Source organism: Aythya fuligula, chromosome 12 (assembly GCF_009819795.1).
Source record: "Aythya fuligula isolate bAytFul2 chromosome 12, bAytFul2.pri, whole genome shotgun sequence".
Lineage (NCBI taxonomy): Eukaryota > Metazoa > Chordata > Aves > Anseriformes > Anatidae > Aythya > Aythya fuligula.
In genome coordinates, this window is record NC_045570.1 from 10010243 (window position 1) to 10025176 (window position 14934).

Genomic DNA, 14934 nt, shown 5'->3' on the forward strand with positions numbered 1-14934 from the left:
GGCACGCTCCTCTGCAAACCAACAGCCTCCCCATCCCGCCAGCTCCAGTGAAAGCACCCGCTGTGCAGCCAGCTCTGGAGGCTAAAAATGTGGCTGGGACAAAGCAGCAGCCAGCAGCAAATGTCAGCGAGCTGGGGACATCTGCCTTTGTGCTAACACAGCGGGTGAGTGGTCACCAGCCGCACCGAGCGGAGGATGCGCCGCGGCTGCTTGAACATCATCATGCTCGACAGTGGTGATGGGGAGAGAGGAGAAACTGTCCTTACATGCTCTCCTCCTCACAGCGTCTGCATCTCGATGTGTGAGGCAATTTTCTCTTAAGGAGCTTTTCAAAAGCAAGGCAATATTTATGCCTGCTTTGGGGGTGGGAAGTCAAGCCATGGAAGCAGGTGAAAAGCTGCTGGTTCCCTTTGGGGAATCAGGGAAACGTATGGAAAACAAGAGGGGAGCCCAAAGGGCACAGTGCTTACGAGTCGTAGTCCTGGATGATCTGCCCGACAGCCCAGATAGCTGACAGGTATTCGTTTGTTCCCATGGGGTTGATATAGTGCAAAGAGGAGGGGTCTCGCGGGTTCCCGTTGGAGGCTGTGAAGTCAATCCCAACCTGAGGTGCGAGAGAAGCACAGAGCCACCCTCTGTTACTGGTCACCACTACACACACAGCTACTGATTCTCTACTGCAAATGGACCGTGTGAGGTTCAGACACAGCCCCATCACGACCCAAACCTCAAACTTCGGAAAGTTTAACAAAATTCAGCTCTTCCCTAAAAGAAATACCCGGGTAGACAAAGCAATCCACTGTGATACCTGATCTTTTCACCATCGAGCATCCCAGACAAGGTGTCCCAGAGCAGCTCCTGCTCCTGGAGCAAGTCTCCACCATTTCTGGGGCTCATGCCTGGGACTGTCATTGCCCATCTCCTGGGCACTAAGCTCAGGGAACAAGTAGCCCCATGGACACCGAAGTGGCCAGGGCTGCCTGGGATTTGTTGGATCTCAAAGCAACCCTGAGGGGGACTTTCCCTGCAGCTGCTGTACACGGTGCTTCCCCTGGGTGCAATGCAGGCTGAGATGCTGCTTTGTCAGCAAAGCACTCGTATTTCTCCCTCCTCCATGCTATTTAAAGACACATGTAGGAATGCGTATCCGAGATCTCGGACCCAGTTAAATCTGGTCAAATGTGGTGAGGTAAGGAGCCACCAGATTTGAAATGACTTGGAGGGAAGAGTGAGGAAGAGACAAGCAGACGGTGTAACTGCGTTTGCCTTGTTTGTAGAGCAAATAGGAAAAAAAAATATAAATAACCATGGTGGCTAAATTGAGCTCAGGGGATTTGCACTGGATTTTGCTCCGTATCTGTAACGAGAGAGGGAAGACTCAGCTCCTGGGCTTGCAGCCGCGGACGGCTGGGTCCAAGCCAGGGCTGGGGAAGATGAGACATCTCCTTCGGTACTGGGGCAGCTGCTGCTCTGCTTGTGGGGCTGGGAATGGTCCCGGCAGCCACTGCCCTCCCTGTGCTCGTCCCAGCAGGATGGAGGCAGAGGAACATGAAAAAAAGCCTGGTAAAACCTGAGTTCTTCAGCAGGCACGTTAGAGTCACAGCTCCCTGCCCTAACACCTGCCCTGGTGCAGCTGGAGGAATGGAAAGTGCTGCTTTCAATAAAACAGAGAGCAAGAGGGAAACTGAGGCACTTCCTGACACCAGCTGCCTTCCCAAACGGCAAGGGTGCATGCAGCAGCTTTGTCCCTGCTGGTGTACCAGGACCTCACTGCATGCACTGCTCAACACGTCAAAACCCACCCAGGAGAGCAAAGATTGAACCAGATGCCTTGGGAAGGGGAGAAACCCAGTGCCCCCGTTACCAGCAGATCTTAAAACAGGGAGGGGCAATTTCAGCATTCAGACTAATTTACGCAAGAGCTCTGTGCTACCAATAAACTTAATGATTTTCCCTTTCTATTCACTCTTCAGCACGGAGACCTCGGTTCACAGCAGCAGAATGGCACATAAAGAGCTCTCACACTTGTTCCTGTTTCTATGGCAACTCTTCCTCCTCCTCCTCCTCTCCCCACCATGTTTTGAGACAAGACAACAAAATAAAAATTGAAATTACTGTGCGTGCCCAGAGCACTCTGGATACTGAATCAGGAAAGTTTTCAGAAATTAGAAAGCTAGTGGGGGAAAAAAAAAAAAAAAACAAGAGCACTTTTGTTTTGTGGTGGTTTCACTTGGGGTTGTAACGTCCTCATTTAATTACTCCTGACAAACCGTCGTGGTTCCAGATCAAGTGAGGGTGGAACTCAAAAAAAAAAAAAAAAAATAAAGACACAGTGTCTCGCTAACAGCCCAAAGCCTCTGAGCAGGGTTCAAAATACGGAGACTTCGTTCAAGAGATCATCTGGATGCTAGTTAAAACCAGTAATGGGGAAATATGTTGCTACAACTTGGTAAAGACTTGTGAGGACTTCGTGGGACTCTGATTTTCAGCAATATTCCTGAGCACCAGCAGGCCGTGATGCACCTTGAGCATCGTGGTACCCCAAAGCCACATGGCTTAACAGCGAAACGAGGCAGCTCGTCCTTGCTGTGAAACCACAGCCAGCCAAGGCAGCAGGATTCGGCTCTGTGGTTCGCCTGGCTCAAGGGCAGCTTCCTGTGCGCGTTATTTCACGCCTGCCTTGGCAGAACCTCCTGCAGCACCTCCCTTCACAGTTTTGACCATGACCTATTTGTTACCACTACTGGAAAAAGAGCAGCAGAAGTCCTTACAGTGAACATCAGCTGGCAGCCTCCCAGGATATAGTCTAGGAAGGAGAAATCTCTGGTTATCTGAAAGAAAGCAAAAAGAAGCGTGTTTCAGCAATCCTCACCATTGCAGGAAAAAGACTTGACCTGGCACAAGAGAGAGAGCACAGGGGTGCAAATTGTGCTCTAAGGGGAGAGAAGCCCAAGTAGAAAGAAAATTGCCCTTTTGTTCATGCTCTATAAGATGCACGCTTGGAAATGCAACAGGACTGGAAACAGAAGGGATGGGGGAGCTCAGTGCAATATAAAGTCCCTGCCAAGGAGCAGAATGAAACATCCCAGCCTTGTGCTCACCTTGCAGGACTTGACAATGATGATCCCAGAGTTTTTGTAATTCTTCTTCTTCTTTTGTTTTTTCGGGTTAATGCACTCTAGTTCTAGCTGTAAGACAGGAGATGGACGCTGGTGTGAAAGCAGTGCTGGGCTGTCCCAGGTGGACGCAAATGCTACATGATGGTGATGCTGCAAACCACCTGCCCTTCTGCAGCGGCCACATCCTGCCAGGCTCCTTCCCTCCGTGCGTTTCAAAGTGCTCACATGAATGAGCTACAGTGAGCTGCTGCTTTTTAGCAAAGAAAACCAAGGCACAGGATCCCTGTGGGAAGGGGATTTTCCTTTCTGGGGTGGGTTAACAGCAGCAACAACCACTCTAAGGTGGGAGTCACCTGCAGCAGGGGCAGAGAGGAGCCGTCACCCAAAGCCCAGCACTGCGTGTCTTAGGAGTCCTTTGGGGAAGGAAAGGAAAGGAAAGGAAAATGTGTGCACAGGGACAGAAGTAGGTGAGCCCCCAACAGCTGACATCCACAGCAACTGCCCCACCGGTGCCTGTCGCAGAGGAACCCCTGCAGCCCCCACAGCCAGGGCCCAGAGAAGGGACGGGCTCCAAGCAGGTGCTGGGTGTCTTCAGCACCGGGGCAGGTGCCCTGGATCTGTCCTTCTCCATCTGCCCTCAGCGTGTACGGAGATTCATGGCAGTGATGGATGGAGCCTGGATGTAACCACCAAACCCCAGCACCACAGGCAGGCCAGGGACTGCCACCATGCAGGGGAATGTGTGACCAGCGAAGGGATGGGACTGCAAGGGATGGGGAGAGAAGAAGCACTGCTGGGCAGCTTCCAGCCAGTCGGGAAAAGCAGACGGAGCCTCTTACAAACAGGCTCAAAACTCAGCTGCCTGATGCACTGCAGCTCCGGCAGCATGTATAAATAAAGGCATATTTGGCTGAGTATTTCAGCCATCTCATGTCGCAGCATAGGTCAAATACCAGCATGCCCAAGAAAAAAAAACCAACAAGAACTATCATTAACAAAACAAACAAACAAAAAAAAACCCTCTAGGGCAGAAATCAAGTAACTGAATGCTGCTGACAAGCCTACAGTAGGAGCGGCACCAGCTGACAGGGGAAGTGGCCAGGCCCTGGGGGATTCAGTAGAGCAGGAGACCTCAGCCTGGAGAGTGGGTCTGGAAGAAGCTGACAATGTGCACACTGCAAACAGCATTTTTCCCTCCATATCTCAGAGCTGAGAATTCATGGCTCCCTGCAATTCATTCAACTCCCTACAATAAATACAGGCATTTTGCTGCTGCCTCCTGACCACAGAACCATCCCAGTATTGGAGGTCCTCAGCAAGGAGGTCCTCACCAACCCTCTGTCCTGGACACAGCCACAGCCTGCAACCGGCCTGGGGCTACAGCAGCTTGGAGCCAGAGGCATTTTCCAGGCACAACAAGGGGAAAACTACGAAGACAAAAAAGCCTTGAGGCAGGAGGGGTGATAGCTACTGTCTGATGCAGCCTGCCCTGGCCACCATCAGCAGAAATAGAGGGAGGGTACGGCAGCAGAGGGGACGCGAGCTCTCGTCTTATTCCCATCTGCAAACGTGCAGTGCTTTGTCTGCAGCAAGAGCATCTCTCTGCTCCTGTTTCCATATTTACCCCCATCAGTGTGGCCAGATGAAAGGATGAGACAGCTCACAAGGAGCCGCCTCGGGGAGAAGGGGTGCTGGAGCGCGGTACCCAGTGCTGACGAGCAGTGGCTGCTTGCTTTGGAAGCAGCTTCCTCTGCCAGAGGCCCTGGCAGCTCAGCCCAGCACAGCAGCGTCAGCAGGGGCGCAGATGGAGTGGGGATGGAGGGCGCCTGGCCTTTCCCCACGCAGCCTTCATCGCTGCCCAGATGCTGCCCCCGGAGGCACTGGGAGTTACACAAGAGAGGCAGCAACAGCCGAGCCACCCAAGGGGAAGAGGCAGAGAGAAGGAGCTCGTCCCCACGTCCCCAGCTGCACCCACGCCACACGCTCGGGCACGTGCACAGAGGCACGGCGGCACAAGCACGCAGCAAGGAGAGCTTAACTCTGCTGTGACCAGCGTCTCCCAGGGTCCAATGGAGAGAAAAGATTTTATTGCTAGGCTGCAGGTGGCACGTACAGTGAAAAAACGGCTCCCAAATCCTCTCAAATTCAAAAACGGGCTCTGGCTCCATCAGCTCGTGTGGTCTCGGACAGGACACTTCATGCCTTTGTGCCTCAGTGTCCCAGCCGTTACTTTTCCCAGAAAACTAATTAACTTTTCTAATTATACTGTGCGTTATTTTACATATACCTACTTCCCAGCCAAGACCTCCTATTTCTGTAGTCCTAGCTACGACTGCAGTGGAAAACACTGTCTATTCAGAAGCCTGCATGACATGCCTTGAATCAGGTGGCATCTGCAGAGGCTGCTGGCCAGCATTTCACCGGGAAGATGGAGACAGCTTTTTGCCACAAAACCCCTGGCAGCTGTCCCTGCCTCCTGGGGCCAGGCTGTCCCTGCAGCAGACAAAATCTCAGCAGTACCACACACTGTGCAGGGAAGGCAGGGAGCCCCTCTCGCCCTGGCCCCCCAAATCACAGGGCATCCCCCAACCCACAGATGCTGCTTCAGGTATCTCAGATTTTCAGACAAGACTGCCTTCATGCTCTGTAACTCAGATAGCTCAGCTACAACAGTGGCCTGAGTTATTCATGGTGTCGGTGGGAGAATAAATAGGTTTCTCCACTCCTCTGAGCCTCCCTGGACCCCAGAACAGGCTGACGGTCTCAGTGCAAGCAATAAAATCTACCTCCAGCCCCAAGGAGCTGCCCCTCTGCTGTCGCTGCCTTGTTCTGCCCATAAAACATGATGGCACTTACTGGAAAGGCATCCTGGGCTTCGCACATCCTGGCCACTGAGGTCTGAAACTCCCCGATGAAGTCATGTCCCCCATCACTGTCGTAGTCGTAACACATGACCTGCGGCAGAAGGAGCACGAGCCAGCCTCAGACGCAGTGAATACACCCCTGCTACGAGGGCACGGAGTCCCTCTGCTCTGCCCACGGGCTGGCATCCTCTTCCTCTGTGCTGCGGCACAAGACAGCCACAGCCCTCCAATGTTCTCACCTCTGCAGGGACATTTGAGGTTCCCTCCTCCCCAGCTTTGGAGACCTCCAACTGAGATTTTTTCTGTTTTGTTTTTGGGGTTTTGTTGCTTTTGTTGTTGTTATTGTTCTTTTAATAAGCAACCCATGGGGTTTTAGACGTTTAACAATGGATCCCATCATGACACATGCCAAAAATGCGGCCATTACCTTTATCAGCTTCTCCACGTCCCCATCACAGAGTGACACTAAAGGCACAGTGAACGGCTTCCAGACGGGGTCCAGCGTGTACTTGATCACCTGCAGGGTGGGGATGGAGGGATGTGGTTACAGTGAGTGAAACAGGAGACAGGCAAAAAGCAGGAGACATTCCCAAGAGACCCTGACTCTGTCCCAGATGAGCTGCAGAAAGCCACATCTCAAACTTTAGAACCAGTGGGCTTCTAAACCTGACTCCACATCCCTCACCCCAGCCATTGCTGACTGTTGATTGCCACCACTGCACCCACCCAGGGTCTGCCCACCGAGGAGACAGAGCAGTGGGACAGCACAGCTGGCCAGGAAAGCTGAACGGCCCTTGGCACGCCCGGATCTCGCCTCCTCTCTGTCACATCTGCTGCCTGAGCTGGAGAAATGGAATCGATGCTTTTTGACATTTACTAAGAGAATGCAACTGCTCGGTGGAAACCGGGTGTGCTAGCAAACTGCATGTGCTGTAGACATCAGAGGTGCTTGAAGGGCACGTGAAAAGTCACCTTCACAAAGGTGCCTTGCTCAAAAAAGAAAGATTCATGTGAATCTCAGGGGCACAAAGCTCAGAGGTGCCCAGAAATACAGGCTTGGCAGATTTTTCAGGACAGCAGTTACTGAAGCACCAGCAGCAATATTCGCACCACAAAGCTGTTTTAATACATTTTTAATAGGGAAAAGTGGGGAACATGAATTGTAACAACAACTGTAAGGGTGGAAGAGATGGGCAGGTGATTTATACACTGTGATCCAAGTCAGATGCCTGATGAAGAGGTGCAAAGGCCACTACTATGATGGAAAAACCCTCCAGCCCCTTCCTCTCCCAAGACATGCCTTTGCACAGGCTGTACTCAACACCTCATCTCCTTGCTCTGCAGGGCTGTGCCCACAGTACAGTATTGCAGAGGCAGCCTGGCTCAAAGGAAAAGGGGGGAAAAAAAAAAAAAAAAAAAAAAAAAAGGAAGACCACAGAGCAACCCTGCTCTGTGCCAAGGCACACATGGGGGCAGCTGGAGCAGGGGGCCTGCCCGTACAGGACCTTGTTGCTCTGCAGCTGGAGCTGAGGAGGCGCAGGGAAATGCGTCAGGCAGAGACAAGGCGATGCCAGGCTCCTTGCTGAGGCATGTGTTTGTGTTATGGAACAAACACACAGCCCCAGTATGCCAGACACATGCAGGAAGCTTTGCCAGCAGGTGAGAGCAGCCCTCTGCTCTCTCCAAAGCCTTCAGGTTTCTGCTCAACCAGGTGAGGAGCAGGTCTGTCCCTGCTGCTGCAGGACAGAGATAGCAAATAACCACGCAGGGCTTGCAACAGGCTTTTATTTTACAGGCAGACCGGGAAAAAACCTGACACTGCGAGCACAGTTTAGTAGAGAATTTGTAAACACCTCCTCCAGGAGGCTGGGAGAGCAGGAAGCCCACACAGGGAGGCAGGCACGGGATGTGGTGCCCATATGCTGCCAGCCGCCAGGTCCCAAGGGTGGGCGTGCAGGAGGATCCTGCTCCTCCACCGCACGCACCCAGCTGGGCATTCGCACCTTCTCTTAAATAACAGGCTGTAATGAGAGCACTAATCCTTCCCAGACAGACACCTCCCTTCTGGCATGACAAACGGCAGCCTCAGGCTAACAGCTGATTACGTTCATACACCCGAAGCTGCAAGAAGAAACCTTTCTTTGCACCTGGTCTCAAAACATGAAGCTGCTCGTCTGGCACGAGGGCAATGCTTTATGCTTGGCTAGTAGGAGGAGGCTGCTGGAGCACCTGTAAGGCAGGCAACATCTCCTTCCCTGCCCCATCACTTAAAGAAAACCTGGCAAGACCCTTAAAGGACACTCCCAGGATCCCACACAACTTCATCAGTGATTTATGAGATAATGCCATAAAGGGTAAAAGAAGCTGATTTAAGGATTGTGGTGTTTCAGTAGCTCAGTCTGGAGTAGCGCTTACCTCTGTTCTGTGGACCAGCATCCACTTCCCATCGTCACCAGGTTTATAAAACTCCAAGAAGGGGTCTGACTTTCCAAACAGATCCTGGGGAAGAACAACAGGACAGGTTACACAGGGATTTGCAAGAGAGAACTCCTCCCCCATCATTTTTTCTGTAAACCAGTCAAAAAGCGTACGCATAGGCCAGTTTGAAGAATCTCCTTAAACACCCATCTCTGTCTTCCCCAGCACAGCAACACTGCAAAAACCTTTACAAACTCTTGCAGCCAAGAAATAACAATGGTTACTTCTGTACGTGCTGTACACACAATGCTGACTGAGTACCAAAGTGCTCAGGAGAGGTCCCATCACAGGGAGGGGAGGGCTGGGTGTGCCTTCCAGCCTCCCTCTGCATCCCCAGCGTGAGTGGTCCATGGGGATGCCAATTCCACAAATGTTTGTGCTCTGGACACGCAGATCCTGTCAACGTTCACGCAGCGTCTTGGCATTCCTGCAGTGGGCAGCTCCGTGCCCAGGAGCGTGCCCGTGGGACTTTGCTCACGGGAGCCCATCCCTGGCACGCTCTCTGGACACCAGTGCCCTGGAAAACAGCCCCAGCTGGGAGGCAGCTGTGTTTGGGTTAGAAAAACATCCAGAGCTTCAAAGCAAAAATGCAATTATGAAGTGCACAAGTGTCGGGGGTGTAGGAGGGGGAACCCTCCTACACACAGCAGGAAGGCATGAGCAGAGCAAATCTTTAAGGAGTAAGCTGCACGGGTGTTGACAGAGATCATGCAACACCCTCTGAGATACGCAGACTTCAGCCAGCGTGTGTTTGCTTTCCTGCCAGCACCTCCTTAGATATTCCCCTGATAAAGGGCCGCTGGTGTAGGAGAAACACAAGCACACTTCCCCGCTGGGCACCTGCATGGGGGCAACTTCTGTTGGCGGGCAGAGATCCAAGAGCAGCACAAGCGGGTGGCGCAGGCAGCACTCATGAGAGGAGCCCCAGCGCTTGCAAGCAGAACTTTGTTCCCATTCAGAAAAAAAACTAGGATGTGGCTAAAAGTGAACCCAACCCAAAATATTCCAAATTATTTCCTATTTACTGAGAACTAGAGCCGTTTCAGCTGGGTTTTCTCCCAGATGGAGGTGGCTGCCTGAATCCTGAAACAGTTGGAGGAACTTCTTCCTATGGGTTTTGGCAGGGACCCTTTGGGCTTCCAGGCGATGGAGCAGGGATGCAGAGGGCTGAGGGTACACCTGGACACAGGGGGGTCCCATCCCAGGAGGCAGCAGCTGGTGTGGCTGCAGGCTCAAGCACGGCCCCAGAGGAAAACCCGTTAGCATTTCTATCCAAATCCTGTTTCCAAAGCCAGCTGGAAATGTAAATCACTGCAAAGCATTTTGGCTTGGAGAAACTGTAACGTGCTGTAGTCAAAACTCGCAGCCACCTCTGATGACTGCTTTCATTTTATTTTATATTATTTGCTGCAAGTCAATAGCAAAGAGCAAAAGCTTGAAGGGAGGCGCTCCAATGCTATTTTTCTCCTACCGTTTTTGCAGGAAAGCAGAACAAGCCATTCTTTCTGCAGAGGAATTGGTTATGGTGCAGTTCCGTGCATGCTTAGCCAGAGCCTGGACTCGGTGCTTCAAAACTTCACTGATGAATTAAAGAACCACTGATACATACCCGTTCTCCTAGACCCTGTTCTTGCCTGTGCTGGCTTAACCTGCAGCCCAAAGCGGTTTCTTTGGCACTGAGCCCACGGGAGGTGGTGGAGGCTTCAGCTCAGATGGCAGCAGGGAGCAGGGGAGGATGCCTGCTGGGGTCCTACCCGCAGCGCCAGGAGCAGCAAAACCCAGTCTGCAAGCCCAGGCAGCCTTGCTCCTTTCGAAGCGGGGTGGGAGATGCCTCCAAGCCACAAGATTGTGGACTGCTATTTTAAAATGTCAAAGCCACCAACATCTCACCCACGCAAGCCTGGCAGGAGACAGAAACTGAGCAACTGAAAGAGCTCAGCAGACCAGATCGATCTGCAAGCTGGTCCAAGCACCTACATCATCCAAACTGGGTTTTGCTCACCGCAGCCAAGGAGGGCAGAGATGCAGGTTCCTCAGGATGCAGCTCCCCAAAACACAGCTTCCAGCACCAGTCCTGGCTTGCAGCACTTGCCCTCCCCAGCCATGCTGCAAAATTATGCTTGCCCCTGCAGCTGTGCTGTCATGAATGGCCACAGGACTGGGAATCACCAGGGCTGAGCCTGGGTACAAATGCCTTCTCTTCTGCAAGTTTCTTCCTCTTAAAACTCTACCAAGAAGTAATCTCACACAAAGCACAAAAGCCTCAGGCTGATTCCGCTGCTGGTATTTCTCCACCGTGAAGCTTCGCTGTTTAAAGCGAGGCAGGGAGCATCGCCTGGCCAAACCGGAGGGGTGTGACGGGGAGAACTTGCCCTTGGCCTGAGAGAGGTCCTGGGGCCAGGTTGGTCACTGCACACAGGTCTGGTTTGCAGCATGGCTGCTGGTAAGGGATGTTCAGCTGAGATGCAGCAAGATGAAATCCCATGAGACCTCCAGCCCCCGCCACACGCAGGGTGCCATGCTCTCAGCTGCAGTCTGGTCCCTTATCCCCATGTTTTTTCTTGGCTGCTGCTTCTCCGTTCTTTCTTATATACTTGTTTAACGCAGCTCTCACGGTGGCATTTCATCCACAACCAGTAAGTTCTCATCCACATCAGCAAGTTCTCTACAGCCAAATAGCAGCTCCTTTCAGTCCAGGACTGTATTTTGAAGGCTTCTGTCATTCTCACACACTTATCCCCTGCACCACAACACAATGTACCTCCTTCCAAGCTCTCTCAGCAAGACCACGAGCCTGAGAAGCCAGGGCTGGGGTTTTGCACAGGCAGCATAAGGTACAGTTAGCATGAAGGCAGTGGCTGTTTGGAAGATTTATTTCATGGGTCACCAGGCCACTTTCCCTGCAGCACAGTGCAGGGCAGCGCTGCCTCCAGGGCTTTCTGCTTCCTGTACAACTTCAACAGGGCATGCATGGCCTCATCACACACCGCTGGGTGGGAAAGACCAGTGGGAGCAGGATGGGAAAGGGAAGCTAAGCTCACTGCAGCCTGGGAAGGGTTTTTAAAACTTCACTCATGCTGATAAAGACCTGGGCTTCCGATCTGAGAGACTGATGGAAATTGGGTGCTGCCACTGAGGAGAGAGCTGGCTGAAAAGTTGGGTTTCCACATCATGGAAAATGTCAGGATTTCCTTAAAAATAAATTGAGATTTGTCCAGTTTCCTTTTCCACGTCGAGATCATTTTCATTTCTGTTCTAAAGTGGCATCAACATCCTTTGCCCATTACTGGGACTTTGAGCACTGCAATGCTGCTGTGTGCTATAGGCACCAGCAAAGAAAGCCCATCCAGCTCTTGGTAACGTCAGGTGGGCACCGAGGTGAAGCAGAGGAAGGAGCTTTTTGCTGACGTCTATTGATAAACTGGAGTGAGACCCAGAAAGGAATTATTCGCAGTCTTTACTCCTGTGCAAACACATCTACATCCCAAACTGCCTTCAGTGTTGCAGGCAGATGATGAATTTCTGTATTTTGACCATAAGTCTGAAGGGCAGATGTATATTGCCCTATCTGAAGAAGCTGGAGAGGGACCTGGTTGGAAACCAGGTTAGAAAGGCAACCCCTGCCCACAGGGCAAGTGATGCCACCAATTAAACTGACAATATGAGAAGTGCACATATGCCTGAAGTTTCAGTGCTGCAAGGAGGCTGTGTGAAGACCCAGGTCCTTGGCCCTGCTCTTCGTAATGGCCACGGCCACAAAGAGACCCTGAAGCATAAAGGAATGGCACCAAACCTGCCATGAAATCTCATCCCTGGCTCTGAAAGACAACAGAAGCTTTTTCACAGGAAGAAAACTGTTGCAACACAGATTTCTTCATTGACATGCATGGGGTTGACTCTCAGCCAAATCTCATAGGAAGCCACCAGCTCAGTGACATTTTTCAGCCCACTTAGGAAATGAATTTACTTGAGGATTCCTCAAGCAGGGGCATCTGGTTCCTTGCACTGCAGAGTACTACATAGGGTAAGTAGGAAGGAGAGAAAACAGCCACTCCCAACAGCTTGGAAAAACACTCAGATAAACTGGGCATCCATCTGGTTTGGACAACGGGACTGAACAACCCAAGGTTTCTGCCCCAGAAAATGCCCTTCTGCCTAAATGCTTGCTTTACCGTGGTTTGAAAATCAAGGGCCATCCTGCCAACAATGCAAGCTCTGCATTTTTCCCACTACGAAGAGGGAAAAAAAGAAGTCCCATCGATTGCTTAGCAACAGAACTGGTTTAAGAAGAATTGCTCTGGTTGCCTGGTAAATAAGGTCAGATTGCTCTGCTCAGAAAGGCTTACAGTTTCCTGTGTGTCATACCCAAAGCCAACACCTGCGTTATCTACCTCCATGAGGTCAGTGCTTCTTCCTTGGAAAAGATGGGCCCTACTGTTTGATATATAAACAAACATTCATTCAATTTTGAGGAGGGCTAAAGGCAACAGGCCAGGAGCACTTATTGATTTGATGGGTATCAAAACTGTCAGAGCAGTCAGGAGATACTTCCAAAGAGCAGGCAGTGAAGTAATAAGTTCAGCTTAAAACACCCTATCTAAGACACAGGCCCTGTGTCACACAGAAACTTTCCGTTTAAATGTGCATCACAAAGAAGGTGAAATGATGGCAACACAGAAACTGAGGCACAGGCTTACCCTGCAGCAAGTGGCACAGCCAGGACCTGACTCCAGACCTTCAGTCCCAGCCTCCTGCTTTCTGCTGTGGGACTACTTTCTGACACCCCCATACCCATAAGGAGAGGTCTCCTCAGATCCCTCAGCCTACGAAGGACAGAAGTTTAACATTTGCATCCTCTGACACACCACCACTCACCTTTTTATCCAGTTTCCTGCCAGCCATGCTCAGAGTAATCACCCTGTTGTCAGAGAGCTCTTGGGCAGCTATCTGAAAGACAAAGGGAAGCTGCGTTCATTTTCAGCATGAAGTCAGTGAACAGCAAGCCAAAAGCCAGAGAAGAATCCAGCACGTGAGGACACACACGCTGGAGATACCTGTGCAACTCCTACAAAACCCATTCCTGAGCTTTTGAAGATCTAATGAAGATCACACACACCATGGTGTGCCCATGTCTCTGCCCTCAGGGTAATCCTGGTGGCACCATATCCTTGCACCATCACCCACAATGAAGACTCCAGCAAGAGATGGCCCAAGGATGGAGACCCCACCGTGGCTCCTGCTAGCTACAGCAGGCACAAGCGCAGCCTGGCTTACTTCAGCTTAAGGCACTTATCTCACACATGCTTCAACAAAATGGCTTTGACTGCCAAAGACCAGTGGGCTGGTTTTGTCTGGAACACGGTCTAATGAGTCTCTTGGTATTTTAAGAAAGGGAATGTTTATAACAAAAAAAAAAAAAAAGAACACACAAAAACCAAAAAACCCCACACGTTTATTCATTTCTGTTAGCAGCCGTTTTCTGAATCATTTCAGTTTCTTCCCAAGGCTCTGTCCTGACTGAACATCTGCTCTCCACCTCCTGCCTCCTGTCCCCCTTCTCCTCCCCATGGATCTGAGCCATGGCTGTGCCCGTGTCCCTCAGCACCCCCAGCCTGAGGAGCTGGGGACCCCCCAGGAGCACAGTGAGGACATTCTCCCCTCCCCGGGGCACTGCCTGCACTGGATCTCAGGGAGGCTGTCCTTCACTGGCCACGCAGCATAATTACAGCTGGGCCTTTACAAAAACGCAGTGAAATCAAGGGGACAATTTTCTTCAGAATGAGCAATCAGAGGGTTATTCACACTAATGGGAGGTGGGGAACGTGCAGAGCCGAGGAGGCAGTCACGGCCCTGGAATCACAGCCTGCCCAGCAGAGACCACTCTGCTCAGTCCCCGGGGGATCTGCTCACCACCAGCGCTCCCCCTGCCCCACACAGACACACAGCTCTGCAGGCACAGCCTCAAGTTCCCAGCTGAGGAGGGGAAGGTGACTCCACGTGGATCAGGGCAGGGATGTGCTGCTCCCACACCAGCCAGCCTCAGCCCTGTGAGATGCTGTGAGCACAAGAAGCTCGGGGCAGGCTCCACAAGGCGCTCTCTTTCCCACACACCCAATAAGTTTGTATTTCCTTAAGGGCGTTGTATTCAGAAGGCTGACTGTTGGGTTGGATTTCTTTAAGAACATTGTTTGCAGAAAGGCAGATTGTTCTCCATTCACTTTAACAGAGCCAGAGCATCGGTCTTCTCTTCCACCCAGTCCTTGGAGGGTGTGCATATTTAAGGAATCAGAGCTGTAGGGAAGCAGATGGAGGTTGCCCTTTGCAGATGACACTCCCGTCAAAAGCAGACCCTGTGTGGAGTCCCTGCTTTTTGGGGATCATCAGAGGCCAAGGAAAAGCCAGGCTGTACAGAACAAATGGGTACGCTGTGGCATCTCCCCTCGGACAATAACAACATCCCCACTACTTTGTCT

The 14934-nt window shown here is 51.6% G+C and overlaps 1 protein-coding gene across 2 annotated transcripts in view; it reads right to left on the bottom strand.

Annotated features, from left to right (window-relative positions):
* CPNE2 (copine 2) overlaps positions 1-14934 on the bottom strand; it is a 52391-nt gene that overhangs the window by 12233 nt on the left and 25224 nt on the right. For both annotated transcript variants that reach the window (XM_032195456.1, XM_032195457.1), the window contains exons 5-11: positions 13337-13408; positions 8399-8482; positions 6411-6500; positions 5976-6074; positions 3102-3188; positions 2772-2831; positions 471-604 (exon numbers count right to left, since the gene is read on the bottom strand). In XM_032195456.1, coding sequence (XP_032051347.1) covers positions 471-604; positions 2772-2831; positions 3102-3188; positions 5976-6074; positions 6411-6500; positions 8399-8482; positions 13337-13408 — 626 coding nt within the window. The remainder of the gene's footprint in view (positions 1-470; positions 605-2771; positions 2832-3101; positions 3189-5975; positions 6075-6410; positions 6501-8398; positions 8483-13336; positions 13409-14934) is intronic.